The sequence below is a fragment of the Phaeodactylum tricornutum genome, chromosome 10, assembly GCF_000150955.2.
Source record: "Phaeodactylum tricornutum CCAP 1055/1 chromosome 10, whole genome shotgun sequence".
Taxonomy (NCBI): Eukaryota; Bacillariophyta; class Bacillariophyceae; order Surirellales; family Neidiaceae; genus Phaeodactylum; species Phaeodactylum tricornutum.
Window position 1 is genome coordinate 265,210 of NC_011678.1, and position 14,718 is coordinate 279,927.

Sequence of the window (14,718 nt, forward strand, 5' to 3'; positions counted from 1 at the left end):
TCTCGGAAGAGTCGCTTCCGCTTATTGTCTATTGCGAGAATCGTGTGTTTCTGACGTTGGTGGAGGGACAGACGGAAGAACTGTGCTGTCCGGTTTCGTGTTTGTGTCGTAGCTACGTCACTTCGTTATTTTTCCGGGTTATGTTTCCGAAGGTTCAACCTGGAAGACGGACAAGTGAGAAGGCCCGGAAGATCGAGCGCTGCGCATCGGACGACCATGAGCGAGGGAGAAATGGGGACAACCCTTTGTGTATACACGCACAGTCATATCCTTGTATTTTCGTGTCGTAGCTGCGCTTTTCTCTAAAGACCCACCCCCGTTACCGATAAATCCAGAGACTCGTTGCGTATCGTTAGAAGAGTACCCTTTGCCTCGCTTACTTCCTTCCTTCCAAACAACTACTGCTCACCATGCGATGCACCTTTTTCCTTGAGGTCGGAATGGAGGGTCTGTTACTTCTACTACTTCTTCTACCACTAACTTCTCTCACACACGGATTCCACTCGCCGATCCCCACCACACAATCGCCAATCCACCGCTATTGGCAATCCCGTAGTTTCGATCGCGTCCCCACCACGGCACGATTCTCCGCCACAACGGCTACCGAGACGTTACCGGAAGGTCTCCTCAAAACAGTCGTACAACCCGGGCAAGGCCAACGCGTCAATCTCGGTGACATTGCCACCATCAAGTACAGTTGTTATATAATTCCGGAAGACGATTCGACGACGGTTCCCTTCGCACGCGCCTTATCCCAAAAAGTCGTCGTCGGCGACGGTTCCATGATTGTGGGTTGGGAAAAGGCCTTGCGGAGTATGCGGGTGGGTGAGCGCAGTATCGTGCGGATTACTGATCCGCAGCTCGGGTACGGCGCCCAGGGAGTAGTCCCCGTCGTCCCGCCCAACGCCGTCCTCGAACTCGATTTAAACGTCCTCGACGTTCAACCCGCCACGACCAATATCGATTTCGATACCCTCGCCATGGCGGATACCACGCCACGGACCGCGTCCGAGATTTCCGCCGCCTTTGAAGCGCGCCAAGCCGCCCGTGGTGAAGTCGTTGAGTTGGAAGGACTCGAATATTGGATTGCCAAGGCACGGAACTTTTACTTTTTTGGTCTCTTCGAGGGAGAAACGGGAGAACGGGCGCCCTGGTTTCTGCGACCCAGTATTACCTTTCCCCTCGCCTTTCTGATCGTCGGTGCGGCCTTTTACGTGAGCTTTATTGGTGGGGCCATTAGTGAACGCGGCGCTCAAATCAAGGACGAACTGGACGAGATTATTCTCAGTAGCAACGTGCTCTGGAACACTCCGACGACGTCCTGGACGGTGGCGGTGAACGATATTTTGGGCACGGTACCGACGGACACTCTAATGTAACGAATACCGCGTGCAAAGGTCTTTTTTTGGTCTTTACTTTCTCGTTACCATGTATAATAGCGACGATCCTCGCTCGCGTTTTTCGCCACTATTCTGTCCCGCCGACTCCACCAACACACGTGTGTGTGCGTGTGTGTGTCTAGTAACGCAGCCAGTAGGAATGGCGGCGGACCCAAGTATAGTCGGGCAGTTCATGGATTCCTCCGACGGCCGCGAGGGCGTGATCTTGGTCGTTGATGAATTTGGCCGCCGTTGCTCGAATATCGTCCTTGGTGACGGCGTCGATACGCGAAAAGATCTCGGCCGGCGTCATGCGGCGTCCGTACGTGAGCAATTGGCGGCCAATGTCTTCGGCCACGTTGGCGTGTCCGTCCAGCCCCATGAGCATAATAGCCTTGAGGTTGAGCTTGGCGCGTTCGACTTCTTCTTCCGACGGTGTGTGGACCAAGCGGACGAGATTGTTCATGACGTGCCACATGAGGTCGTCGACCTTTTTGTCGGGGGCGACCATGTAGACGCCAAAGAGACCGATATCCTTGTAGCACGTGTTAAAGGCGCTGACCGAATGTGCGAGTTCGTGTTCGGCCACTTCTTGGCAGAGGCGAGAAGCATGGTTGCGTCCGAGTCCCTGAGTGCGGTTGTAGGATCCGAGCATGATTTGCATGAGCATGAGGGGGAAAGCGTATTCGGAAGTCCACGAAGCGGCTTCAAAGGCAATGGCAATATGGGCCGTGTCGTCCGAGTTAAACTTGACGCTGGAAAGGGGAGCGAAACGGCGAGGTACACGTGGGTGAGTGAGATTGAGTAGGTGGAGTGGATAATCTAAAAAACAGTGACGAGCGCGCGAAAAAAGAAACCCTCCCCGAGACGGAACGTGTCCCCCGGCACAAGAACGAAATCATCGTCCGAACCATCCACGGCACAAGGACACAACGTCATAGCCACGACAACTGCAGCTACAACTACAATCGCGATGGGTAACTTACAGATAATCCGATCCGGTAAAGATGGCTGGTTCCATGGCGAGTTCGAGTCCATCCTTGGGTGCGGTGGGCAATTCACCAAAGTGCTGACTCGCGAGTCCGCAAAGCTGATCGTGATCAATGGCTCCGGCTCCGGCAATGACCATCCGGGGCGCGGTGTAGTGTTGCTGAATGTAATCAACGAGGTCGGTACGCGAAAGGGAGCGGATGTTCTCTTCCGGACCGAGAATGGTACGTCCGAGTCCGGTTCCCTGAAAGGCGGTGGCGTGCAAATGATCGAGCACCAATTCTTCCTGTTGCTTGTTGACTTCGGCCATTTCGCGGAGAATGACGTCGCGTTCCCGGTCAATGGCGGCCTCGTCCAACTTGGAGTGCAAGAGGATATCGGAAAGAATCTCGACGGCTTTCCCGACGTCATCCTTAAAGACCTTGGCAAAGTACACGGTCTGTTCGCGCGAGGTGTAGGCGTTGAGGTGTCCCCCCATATTTTCGATTTCGAGTTCGAGTTGCGGCTGGGTCCGTTGTTCCGTCCCTTTAAAGGCCAAATGTTCGAGAAAGTGGGCGACGCCGTTGTTCCGGGCCGTTTCGTAGCGCGACCCGGCGTCGATCCAGACGCCCACCGTGGCCGTTTCCGACCCTTGCACCGTTTCGGACGCCACGCGCAATCCCGAATCCAACGTCGTGACGTCCGTCGTCGGCGCCCGCAAGACGTAATCCGGAAAGGCGGCCGTGGCGGTGGATAAGGCACATCGCGACGATGCGCGAGCCGTCGGACGACTCCACTGTCGCAACGAAAAATGGTGGGGCAACGGAAACGCGAGTGAGAGACTTTCAAACACCATTCGTGTGTGATTCCACAAATTTGTACAACACGGAATCATTTGACACTGAACCAGCAACTTTGATGGAATCATTACACAATCACACAACCACAGCAACAAGATAGGGGGAGCACCGCGTGTGTCGGTTGCCATGTCGCTGCCGGCACACGACGTTGTGTTGCCCACCGCAACATCCCACCCATACATTCGGAATTTAGCGTCTACGTACCTTGGAAAGAGAAAGACGAAGAGCCATGGATGGATATAGGTGCAATGCGAGGCGACGGGGCGCTAATACACACTCTCACACAATCCAGAAGGATGGAAGGTATTTAGTTCGACTGGCGAGTCTTGTTGTATGTAGGTACCGAGACACTGCGGCGGGGTAGAGTCGGGCAGGGATCCGTCTGGAAACATGTGTGGTACCGTTCAGCCAATGGAAGCCGACGACCGGTGGGTGCGTTCCGCGAGAGCTTCGCCGCCCGTGAGGCATGCAGTGCGCAGCCAACGTCACAATCCGGGTGTCTAGAAATGAGAAGGTCCGACGCCCCCTTTCGATCGTAGGACAGACGACACGATCCATCCAAGGTCTATCAATATCCCTCCAAAGGATAGGGTATCTACTGTTCTCTCTACTAGAGCCATTCTGCGTCCCATCGAACCAATCAATCAACCATTCACAGTCAACCTGGTCCTATTCCCCCACAACTTTCCATACTCGGGTGGTGTACGTTTCCTATTGTGCTGTACCAAAGTCTCTTGGTCACTCTTACCATGGCCCGCAAGTCGCGATCCCAGAGACGCCCCAAGGGTGGTATTGGTGCATCCGTGGACGATCCCGACGACGCACCCGAAGAATTCCTACCCGAAGATCACACCATTGCCGATTCCGTGGCGACCGACGTTAGTTTCGGGTTCGACGAAGATTTCTCCGAATCAGGTGGGTAGTACCTTGTGGCGGTGTTTGATTCGGGGTCGGACGTCGTTGTCGTCGTTCCATGGCTAGTCTTCCCCCCAGTCTGGGTGCGTCTACACCGACACGTGTATGCAAACGAACCCAACTTAGATTGCTCACTTACCAACAAACACGCATGTGTGTGTGTGTACATATGTTGCTCCCGATTAGCAGACACTGTCACGGACACGGGTCGGAACGACGGCACGGAACACCGCGACGCGGCGGTGGCGGCGTCTGCCGCCCGCCACGCACGTTTGCGCGAGTCTCTACTCGGTCTCGACACGTGGTCCTCCGAAACCCGCTCGTCCCGGAAGGAAGCCATCCTCCGACGCGTGTTTCAAGCCCTCACGCAGTCCGCGACCGGAACCGGTGGCGTGGAGACCGTCCGGCACGCATCCAGCACGCTAGTCCGGGCGTGTCGGAGTGCGCTGCGGGGCGGAGCACCGGCGGAACGGTACGCCGCCTGTCGGGTACTGGAAGCCGCATCCGTGCTTTTGGGAGAAGACCAAGACGAGTGGCACGAATCGATCGAACGGGATTTGCGGCGGGTTGTTCACGGTGCCACCAAGGCTACCGCGGTACGGATGGCGGCTTTGCGAGCCTGCTCCATGTCCGCGTTTATCAATACCAGTGATACAGAAACGTCCGAAGCGCTCATGGATGTGTGTCAGGCGATCGCCAACGAAACGTACCGGAACGAAACGGTGCCGGTGGCACTCCGAGCGACTGCCTTGGATTGTTGGGCGCTGCTGGCTACCACCGTCGCCGATTACTACTTGGCCGGGCAGGATGACGTACAGCTGGGACGGGGGTTGGATTTGTTGAGTTTGCTGAAAGCCTGCCTGGAAACCACGTCGATGGAATTGCGTTCGGCCGCTGGTGAGTGTCTGTCTCTCATTCACGAAGCTAGACTGAATCTGGGCGTGGACGAGGAGACCGCGGAAAACTCCACGGCCCGGCGGTATCGTCGTGGATCCTGGGACGGATCCGAATTCGAAGTCCTCATGGATGAAGTCAAACAGCTCGTGGCGACCTTGTCCATGGAATCAGGACACCACATGAGCAAAAAAGCCAAAAAAGAGCAGCGCGCAACCTTTCGTGAATTCGTGGCGACCATTGTGGACGACGAAGCTCCCGAAGAAATAATTAACTTTCGCGGTGGTAGTTTGAGTCTGCACACCTGGCGGGAAATCATACAACTCAATTTTATTCGCCACTGCTTGCAAGGTGGTTTCCAGATCCAACTGCTGACCAACGCAACGTTGCAAAGCATCTTTGGAGCCAATGGAGCGGCTTTGAACGATTTTGCCGGCTTGTCACAGCTGGAAAAGAGATTGACGCTCTCCAAAACGAGTGAAGCATCCAAAATAGCCGACCAAGTCATGGCCAAGCAACGAACCAAACGACAGAACGTTAAAAATCACTTTTTGACCTCGGACGGGGACGACTTATAGCAACAGCTTGACAAGGTAACTAGATAGAACCAATTTGCTGACATAGAGGATGGAAAGTATGCTATAAATCGCTGTGAGAGGCTTGTGCCTAGAATATGCTTGGTAGTTGCAGCGAGCGGTTTCCTAGACAACGCCCAGTCAAGTGTTCGAGAAGGAAACGGACCATCGGAAACCATCCATAAGTATCGATACCGAATTTCGTCTCTCAGATTTCCATACGCAAAAAGGCCTTGATCCTTCGCTCCACCGCCGTAATAGCCTTGTCCAACCAAGTAACGTCCAAAGTATCGTTGGCGGTACGGGATCCGGGCCGAATACTGTGCGGATGGATGTCACCCGTACTGTGCGTGTGTGCATTGGTAGGTACTGCCGACGGAGGTGCATCCGTTACGGCAGTCGCCATTTTGTCTTTATGGTCTTCCATGGTACCTTCCTCGGATTCAGCTTCCGTATGGTGGGAAGGTGGGACGGTTTCCCATGATTGCGTGGTTGCCGTTGGGGAGCTCGGGCCACCCGAGGCCAGCAATGCACCGACTTTCGCCGCCACAAGTGCCAACGATCCAGTTTGTACCCCTACACCAATCACCAGCACACCGGCGGCTACGGGAACCATCCGTTGTATTCGTGCCCGAGTCAGGCGGGGCATTTGTCGCTCAATAGCACTAGATGAGCGTTGCTGTCGCTGTCGCTGTCGAGGTGAGGCTTCCTCCCGGTACCAACCGTCAGGAATCCCTTCGGGAGGTCGCGTTAATTGGTTTTCCACGAGATGTTCGGCAATCTCTGGCCGCAAGCCTTGAATTTCTCGTTGCCGGTACTGAAGTTTGCTCAGGGCGGCCTTGGTCTCATCGGTCACTACCGAGTCGTTTTTGCCGACCGACGGGGCGGTTTCGTCCGTAAGGGGTGAGATTGCAACCTCGACTGCCGCAGCGGGTGTGGGTTCGGGATCCTCAGTCTCGGGATCCGCAGTCTCGTCGAGAGTCGTTGTTTCTTCACTGCCTTCATCGTCGGCGTACTCCATCCGATCCACGTGCGCGGCACTATCGTCTTCGACGAGGGTGATATCCTCCGTCCCGACGCTGGCATCCTGAAAGACATCCGTCGTCTCGGACGAACCGGGTTCGGCCCCGCTCGTTTCTGGTTCCTCGGAGGCTTCCGTCGCGACCTCAACGACGGGGCCTACGTCTTCCTCCTCTTCGACCGAACCTTCGTCTTCGTTCGAGACGTCTTCGACTTCTTCCTCCGCGTGATGACTTTGTTCCGTCTCGAAATCTTCGGACGCCGTATCCGCACCACCGCGGTAAACCTTCCCCCACACGAACGATGCGGTCCGTGTCGCGCCCGCGCTCGATCCCAACGTCAAGATAACCCAGGGAACACTCCGTGCGAGCGCCCCACTCACCACGACGACGACGACGACGACGTCGCCAGGAACAACAGGGGAGACACGATCCAGCGACGCATTCTCCCTGTCCGAGCTGTCCGTAGGTCGGACGGGTAAACGTCGCTTGCGCTTTGGTCACTAGAGCCGACTTTGGAACACACCCAACAAGACACAAGCCGCCTTGTTGCTTTGTGGAAGGAGAACAAAGTTTTTGGGTTCCGTGGTACTCTTTTTGGGGAAGGCGAGAGGTCGGATTGGACACCAGGAGACACCTGTAGTATCGTTGTGGAGGAGAGAGGATCGTGTCGTGTTTGGAGGCGGGACATCACATTTTCACGTAAAATGGTAGAATAAGTAACATACGCTATCCAGGCAAGTCTTCAACTTCTCATTGGATCAATCCACGTGTAGGCCGTTGCGTCATCCTCTCGCGCTAACGGTAGAATGGCTGGACGAATACGGCAATCTCGAAATGAAAGCTATCATTAGCGTTAGGTGCCGGCGCATTTACAGTTAGACTAATGTAAGTAGGTTCCGACCCTAACCCCTTACAATTAGCTCTAAATCTGGTTCTGCATGACTACCTCTAGCTAGTTACGCTCTTTTCAAACTCTAAATCCGACACGGTCTCTCGTTCCTTTCCAAAAGAATGCAAAATCGATTCGGTCGCATGGCGTCCGAAGACAATCACGATTGGATGAGTGAGATCTCACGGGGCCAGGTATACAAGCATCAGTATTGGCGTCGGCTGGGGCGGCGGCGATGGAGGCTTCGCGACTGACAATGTCGATGGAAGAAAGGTGTTCGGCACGACGCATCGCGGAAAAGCAAGCTTTATTGCCCCCCTTTAGTCCTGATTATGACAGTGGTTGCAATATTGGCGGCGCGAATAATAGTAGTGATGAGACTCCGTCTTTGATGGTCAAGATTGTCTCGGCTTCGTACGGTCCTTGTGAAGGAAAGCGCTTGCTGACGGGCGAACTCAGCAACGACACGGCAACGGGTATTCCATTTACCCGCGATGTGACACCCTTTTTACGAGCCCTGCTGCTCGCCCAACAACATCCAAAGGACTCAGGTCCCGGCAGCAATTTTGATTTTGCAAATGGTACCATTCGCTTGGATGCGCTGAGAAACGGGATGAAACGATCCAACGTCCGAGTACTTTTGGGAGATGCCGATACTACTACTGGCAGCACCTCCGATCCGCATAATGGAGAACAATCATTAGAGAATGGGAACACGAGGACACAGTCCATGAATGCTGTTTTTGGCGACCCTTGTCCGGGTGTTTCCAAACGATTGCACGTTCATTACTGTGTTGCCGAGGCATCGGCTAACAAGTCAGCGAGGTTGGCGTCGACCGAATGGCATGATGAAAGTTTTGCCGAACATGAAGCGGTCGTGCTGAAACGCCGAATTTCTTGTGAGATGGTTGACTCGCACTTCCGATACGCTGCTGTGCGGACCTTGGCTAAAGAGCAGCACCAAAAGCAATTGTTGTCGCCGCTTTTAGAGCTTACGAGCAAAGACAATGAGCTTGATGACCAAACAACACTTTTGCAGGCTCGACGAATGGGTCGAGCCCAATCCATGACGGAGTTTGCCGAAGACCTTCTGAGCTCGTATATACAATTTGCATCGACAATGAGCTCGAATGAAAGTGAGAAGGCTACCGGAGCATCCGAAGCTTCTAACGGAGTCGTACTTGACAAATGCTGGTCTACGTCGTCGCGAGTGACCTCTCTTCCTCCAAATTTAAAGGTTCGGCCAAAGCCGCGACAATGGCGACTACGGTCAGCCGTTTCCGAAATTGTCCTACCCATTGTGATGCCTTTTTTGGAAGTACGGGAACGTGTCCATTGTCAACGAGTCTGCCATGGTTGGCGTTGCACGATTCGCGAATGGGGTGTCGCCACAACAATTGATAACAACGACTCTGCATTTCCCTACTTTACCCGCACGCTCCTCAAGGGACTATTAACAAATTCATATTCATCACTTGAATGTCTCTTTTTGAGTGGCTTTGCGGATCTGGAACCCGACGATTTGCACCGAGCCATTCCTTTCCTACGCAAATTGAGGTCAATAGATATATCCTGGTGTGTCCGTCTAAACAACGAAACAATGAGCTCATTGGCGACATTCGCACACGATACATTACGAGTGCTGTACATGAAAGGTGTGCGAAAAGTAGATGATTCTGGAATTAGTCAGATTTGTCGGCAATGCCACAAACTTCAAGTTTTGGACGTTTCGAATTTGCCTTTGACGGATGTTTCCGGGTTGGCAATCGGGCGGCACTTGAAGGAACTGAGGGCGTTGTACATGAGGGACAATTACAAATTGACGAATGCTAGTCTAGATGCTATAACCCAGCATTGCACGCGGCTAGAGCAATTGACGCTATGGGGATTGAACCGAATCAAGCACTTGAGGCTGCCCGAATTGTGGACGTTAGAAAATAGTCCGACGATTCCGCTACTGTATGACGGTGTTAACAGCGGATCCCCTGATGGAAGTCGACTTGTCATGCTCAATCTGTGGGGATGTCACAGCTTGCGCGACGATGCCGCAGATGCCTTAGTTGGCATGCATCGCTTGCGGTCGCTGATTGTAAGCGAATGTCACCGCTTGACTGACACTTTTGTGGTAAGTTCGGGCGGCACCAATAAGGTATAACTCTATTTCCTTCTATCAGCAAATCAAATGGCTTGTTGACACGCTTGTCTTTGGTACAGTTTTCGATTGTCCGATTTGTTCCCGAATTGCAGCATTTGTATTTGAGGTATTGTAAAAAGCTGACTGACGCGAGCATTCAAGCAATTACCCACGGCGTGCCAAATTTGTATTCCTTAGATCTTAGCTTTTGCACAAAACTCTCATCCGGAGCCATATATGCCATGCTCAAAGCTCGAGGCAGCACACTGGCTGAGCTCCGGCTTCAATCCTGCCGTCTACTGAACATTGCTCACCATCCTGATCTTCCTGTCCCGGAAGAGGGCAACAACAACCTAGCAGGTAGACAAATTCTAAATGCTTTGCGATATCACGGTGAGGGGTCTTCTTTGTCGGTTTTGGATGTAAGGGGCTGCGCTGGGCAGCCCGACATCGCCACACCCTATCATCAAACTGATCCTTTTGTCTTAGGGATGGAGCGTCTTGAGTTTCGCCAGGCTGTGCCTGGTTTTTTCCGCCGGCCAGCGCGCTGGAATCGTAACATTGAGAGTCGCTTGGTTCAACAAGTTCAAGCATTGGATCGGACAATTGCTTCAATTTCCCAAAGTGATGAAAGCAAATAACACCTATCAATTTAATGGGAACGCCCAAATGAAGGGACGAAGATGCTGTCAATGTTTGAAATTGCTGCCTTTGCATTACTTGTTCGATCAGCTAGTGCTCTATTCAAAATGATTACGTCTACAGTTGTGATACAGAAACACGTGGGAGCCCAATTTTCTCGATCAGACTGTCTCGGTTTTCCTGAGCAAATAGACGTACAATCGGGTTTTTCTCGTCTTCACTTTTTGAGGCTGCCACAAGACGGCCGGCCGGAAGGATCCCCCCCGCCTCTCCTTGTTCCCTCAATTGTAAAGCTTCTTGGCACCTAATCGCCGTCGTCGGGTCATATGTTCTGCTCAGCTGCGAATCCTTGAGATCGTAATAATTGACGCAGCGAACCAGTGTTGCATAGAGACTTTCCTCTCCGGCCGATACCATTGCCACGGACATTGGACAGCAACTTTCCTTATCATTTGTAATGGAATTCAGAAATTCGTCTTGCTCACGAATTAGAGAACCGTACAACTCTCTAGCTAGAAGGGCCCCGGCACGTCGAAGAGGACGAGCGCTTCCTAAGCGTAGCTTTTCGACTGCACAAGAAATTAGAACAGAGCAGAAATGTGCACTTAGCGAGGGATGCGCTATTACCACAGCCTCAGTGACAACGTTCATGATGGATGCAATAACAGCGTCTGCCTCCTCTGAGGCAAAAAGGGGTCCTCCCGTTCTCAGTCGAACATCCACGTCGTCCGGGGCATCGTAAGCAGATAACTCCTCTTCTTTTGCATGTCTCGATTCTATATTCAGGAAGTAGGCATGAGTCTCTTCAGCAATCTGCAATGCTTGCGACGGGGTGTCTAAGTCATGAGATAACTTTTCGACTGACCCTAACGCAAGCATACCAAGCAGGCTTGACAAATGTTCGTATATTCCTGCTCTCCGTCGGATAACGAAAAGCAAAGCTTCAGCAACTTTGATTCTCTGCTCCGAAGAAAGAAGCACTTCCTCTCGAGCCAATTGCACAGCTCCTAGTGAGACTCCTCTACATAGTAACGGAAGAAAATGCGTTGGTCGCTCATCGGCTATCGCAACCAGAGTTTGAATAGCCGCCAGGAAAACGTAGGACTCCTGATCTTTCAATGCAAAGAACAAGATTACTAGAATTCGTTCCAACTTATCCTCACTTTCATCATCAGACGAAATGACTTTTGAGTTTCTCTGGCTACCAAGAATATCGTCTCTCAACAAACTTGCGGCCAAATGCCGTAACAAGACGACGCCACGCGCTCGGATCGGTGGCTCAAAGGAGGTAATCTCCTCTTGGATTTCAATAATTTTTGCCGCGAATGATATTGGAGTAGAGCTGGATGGCTTTTGTCGTCCCTCCCTTCTGCAAGCAATCAATGCCATAGCGTGACTTGCTACTTCTGATATCTCTGAATAAGCCGAAGACGTTGCTGCCGACGTTCTCTTTTCAGAAGCTAAACTTTTCAGCAAAGGAACCAGAGAGCGCAAGACACTCTCGTCAGATGATGAGCGTTTTTCAGCTCCGAGCTCAAGAACCCCAACCAGAAGACTTAAAAGGACCGATGTCACAGAAAGAAGCACTTCGTCATTGCTCGAGCCAAATGCCCTCTCATAGGTGATTATTATTGGCGGTTTAAGATGTAAGACTTTGCAGAAGAAGCTGGCACATGGCAAAAATTGCAGGACAGCGTCATCCATCTCGGCACTCTTCAATGAGTTATGTTTTGGGGAACTGTGGCTCGCTATTTGATCATTCCCAATTTCGTCAGCAAGCCTAAACACGAGCTTCATCAAGTCGAACACACCCTGGCTTGCCGAAGCGGAGAGCAACAAAGTTGCAGGAGGACACTGATCACACAAAAGAGGAAGCAAGACTAGCGAGACAAGTCGAAAGAGGTCTTGGCGAAAAAGAACGTTGCAAAGACTGGCTGTCTTCTCGGCTTCCTGGGTTGATTCGAACGTCTTGAAGTAAAGGGTCAGAGTCAGTTGAAACATTCGTGACGGCAACATTTCTTGAGTTAGGCTTGTTAGGTCTTCCTTGGGTGAGCACAGAGGCAACAGCAGCTTCTCTACCACAAACACTGCTCGTTTTTCAATATCTCCGACAGCTTGTTCCAGCGTGTACTTGTCATCTATATTTGAACCAGCACATTTCCTGTAGGAGACTGAATCATAAACATTGGCTTCGCCTTCTCCGGAAACACTACGAAATGCATATCCTTCCATATCAGAACTGGAAGGAGCAAGGGCGTACAGTACTGCGACTGCGGAGACATCGACACTGTCAATTGAATCACCGTCGGTTCCAAACGCTGAGCGAGATATTGCGTGTAAGGTAGCACGGAGTGTCCAGAGGGAATCGTCCTTTACTGCGAGATGCAATACTGACGGCATCACAGCGACTCTTGTCAGCAGGCCAAGCAAATTGAGAGGAGTCCCAATTGATAAGTCCTTCTCGCACCCGTCGATTCGGTAAAGCATCAAATGAGATATTCGCGAAGGATCGAAAGAAGGTGAAAATTGACAAGTCAGGACACCCAGTCTCCGGACGGCCACGTGTACACCTCGCTCCTGTTGTCCCGTGAATAACTTCACCAACTCTGGCAAAAATTGCTCCTCGAGGAAACAAAAAGGTAGCCGATCAAGGACCGCGCGGACTAGATCAAGGGAGCAGCTATCTTGCCGACTCAGACCGCCTAGTTGCAGTGACTCTATCGATACCACCTTGCTTTCTGTCGTCACGCCAACCCGATCCAGCAATACAAACATCTGCTTCAGGATTGCCTGGTAGTACGTTTTCGGCTGAATCGTTTTTGGAACGAGTACCTGCGCAAGCCGTGTACTGGCGGCTGTCCGCTCCTTGGGAGCGGCCTGTACGAAAACATCAACGATTGAAGGCAAGTCTCGGCAAGCCAAATCGTTCAGCAACTTTCCTACCCGCAAGCGCAGCCAGCTCGGGGCACGCGTTCCCTGCAGCAAAAGCTTTTGCAAGGCACGGGCTTGCGAATGAGAATCCACCACGCATGAAGACACCGAGGCTGCATCCAAGCCGACGCGCCTCGATAAAATTTGCAGTCTTGTCACAGTAGGTCTGCACTCCTCCATCAACGGTACCCGAGCCAGCAACGCCTCCCCTTGCAGCAGAGCAGCATAAATATCTGCCACGTGTCGCGGCAACAGCATTGGTCGAAACCGATCCAACAAGAGAACGGAACCCAGCGCACTTGCCGTACACACCAACTCATAGGCAGCGTTTGCCTCCCAATAGTCATGGTGTTTTTGTGTTTGCAGTGACGCCCACGTTAGCGCTGGGAGTGGTACACGTCCAGCTATAGACTTCGGCAGGGTATAGTGCGCACGCTCAGCCGCTTTCCACAGTACGTGTGGTTCCAATTTTGGTAAAATACTGCTGCAAATGAGCAGTTCCAAACATGCGGCGACGTCTGTGTAGTGTTGAACAGAAAGCATACCAATCGGTGGCGGCGGGCTTTGTACGGATGGAGATCGTTTAGACCGATTGAGCAAAGCTGATGTTTGCGGGGCAGTCGAAGGGGGTGGCGCTTGGTCCAAAACAGCGTAGCATCGTCCGAGGTCTCCTATCAAAGGGATGAGTATCATGTGCAAAAGCAGCGATCGCTCGTCGTCGATTCCAACATTATTTGCTGCGTTTTCAAAAACGTCACACCCTCTTTCTGGCTGATTGGTGAGGATCTCATCAAGCTGTTGCTTGATTTCGTCGACGCGCTTCACGATGCCGGCATCACGTAAACGAGTGTACACGCGTATGCTTCTCGTCCTATCATCCTTGGTCCCAGTCGCGCTCCCGTTCTTCCGACTGGCTAACGACAGCGTTTGGGGCTGAAATTCCGGAATCTCTCGAATCTCTTTCACAACACTTTGTATGCAGGCCACAACACCATTCATGGCGACTGCCTCCACGCTAACCAGTAATTCCTGCGACGGAAAACTTGAGTCGGACATGCTATTGTCTTGAGTTGCCATTCTCCACCGTACCCTATTTCTGATTTGTTATCGCGTTTTGCACAGATAGCGGAACCAAACGATACAAAACAATTCGCTGTAATTGAATCGAAGGTGTTTCTACAGACGCTGTTTCTCGGAAGCTAAAGTTATTTGACCCACCTCTACCATTGGGAATGGTTTGCAGGTACGACCCGACCCTCTTAGGTTCGGTAATGTAACCTCGTTCGGGGTTTCTGGTGACACTGTGAAAACCCAGATTCTTCGGGATGACGGGCCGTCTGCCGCTCGGAAGAATAATTCAAGTGGGTAGCTGTGCTTTAAGCAAACGACTTGGCCGACAGCAGATAGCTTTCTCGATGGGCAATTAATGAAAGATTTATCTTTTCTAAGTATTAAGTATCTTTCGATTGTGATAATTTTGTTTCAAATTTCCCCTGAAACAGAATTTC

General features: G+C 52.1%; 6 protein-coding genes across 6 annotated transcripts; 3 read left to right on the top strand and 3 right to left on the bottom strand.

Moving 5' to 3' along the window:
* Positions 1 to 410: 410 nt before the first annotated feature.
* Positions 411 to 1,379, top strand: PHATRDRAFT_36362 (predicted protein; the record flags this gene model as incomplete). The annotated part of the gene is made up of 1 exon (XM_002180753.1): positions 411 to 1,379. One exon carries the CDS (start codon positions 411 to 413, stop codon positions 1,377 to 1,379), a length of 969 nt encoding a protein of 322 aa, XP_002180789.1.
* Positions 1,380 to 1,392: 13 nt separating this feature from the next.
* PHATRDRAFT_20787 (predicted protein) lies at positions 1,393 to 3,530 on the bottom strand. Its single transcript, XM_002180939.1, has 3 exons — positions 3,413 to 3,530; positions 2,366 to 3,144; positions 1,393 to 2,134 (listed from the first exon to the last, which is right to left on the bottom strand). The coding sequence occupies exons 1-3, from the start codon at positions 3,437 to 3,439 to the stop codon at positions 1,519 to 1,521; spliced, it is 1,422 nt and encodes a 473-aa protein (XP_002180975.1). The 5' UTR covers positions 3,440 to 3,530; the 3' UTR covers positions 1,393 to 1,518.
* A 322-nt stretch (positions 3,531 to 3,852) lies between these two features.
* Positions 3,853 to 5,637, top strand: PHATRDRAFT_46417 (predicted protein). Its single transcript, XM_002180754.1, has 2 exons — positions 3,853 to 4,123; positions 4,313 to 5,637. The coding sequence occupies exons 1-2, from the start codon at positions 3,958 to 3,960 to the stop codon at positions 5,593 to 5,595; spliced, it is 1,449 nt and encodes a 482-aa protein (XP_002180790.1). The 5' UTR covers positions 3,853 to 3,957; the 3' UTR covers positions 5,596 to 5,637.
* Positions 5,638 to 5,800: 163 nt separating this feature from the next.
* Positions 5,801 to 7,302, bottom strand: PHATRDRAFT_46418 (predicted protein; the record flags this gene model as incomplete). The annotated part of the gene is made up of 2 exons (XM_002180940.1): positions 5,801 to 7,105; positions 7,204 to 7,302. 2 exons carry the CDS (start codon positions 7,300 to 7,302, stop codon positions 5,801 to 5,803), a joined length of 1,404 nt encoding a protein of 467 aa, XP_002180976.1.
* Positions 7,303 to 7,631: 329 nt separating this feature from the next.
* On the top strand, positions 7,632 to 10,278 carry PHATRDRAFT_46419 (predicted protein; the record flags this gene model as incomplete). Its single annotated transcript, XM_002180755.1, has 2 exons — positions 7,632 to 9,628; positions 9,718 to 10,278. Exons 1-2 carry the CDS (start codon positions 7,739 to 7,741, stop codon positions 10,276 to 10,278), a joined length of 2,451 nt encoding a protein of 816 aa, XP_002180791.1. The 5' UTR covers positions 7,632 to 7,738.
* An 81-nt stretch (positions 10,279 to 10,359) lies between these two features.
* Positions 10,360 to 14,428, bottom strand: PHATRDRAFT_46420 (predicted protein). The gene has a single exon (XM_002180941.1). It carries the CDS (start codon positions 14,285 to 14,287, stop codon positions 10,397 to 10,399), a length of 3,891 nt encoding a protein of 1,296 aa, XP_002180977.1. The 5' UTR covers positions 14,288 to 14,428; the 3' UTR covers positions 10,360 to 10,396.
* Positions 14,429 to 14,718: the final 290 nt, after the last annotated feature.

Coding starts and splice junctions, on each gene's coding strand:
- PHATRDRAFT_20787 (XM_002180939.1), bottom strand. CDS start 3,439: ATGGCTCTTCGTCTTTCTCTTTCCAAG. Junction 3,145..3,412: donor TTCGTCTTTCTCTTTCCAAG/GTACGTAGACGC, acceptor TCGTTGCGACAG/TGGAGTCGTCCGACGGCTCG. Junction 2,135..2,365: donor TTTACCGGATCGGATTATCT/GTAAGTTACCCA, acceptor TCCCCTTTCCAG/CGTCAAGTTTAACTCGGACG.
- PHATRDRAFT_46417 (XM_002180754.1), top strand. CDS start 3,958: ATGGCCCGCAAGTCGCGATCCCAGAGACGCCCCAAGGGTGGTATTGGT. Junction 4,124..4,312: donor CGAAGATTTCTCCGAATCAG/GTGGGTAGTACC, acceptor CCCGATTAGCAG/ACACTGTCACGGACACGGGT.
- PHATRDRAFT_46420 (XM_002180941.1), bottom strand. CDS start 14,287: ATGGCAACTCAAGACAATAGCATGTCCGACTCAAGTTTTCCGTCGCAG.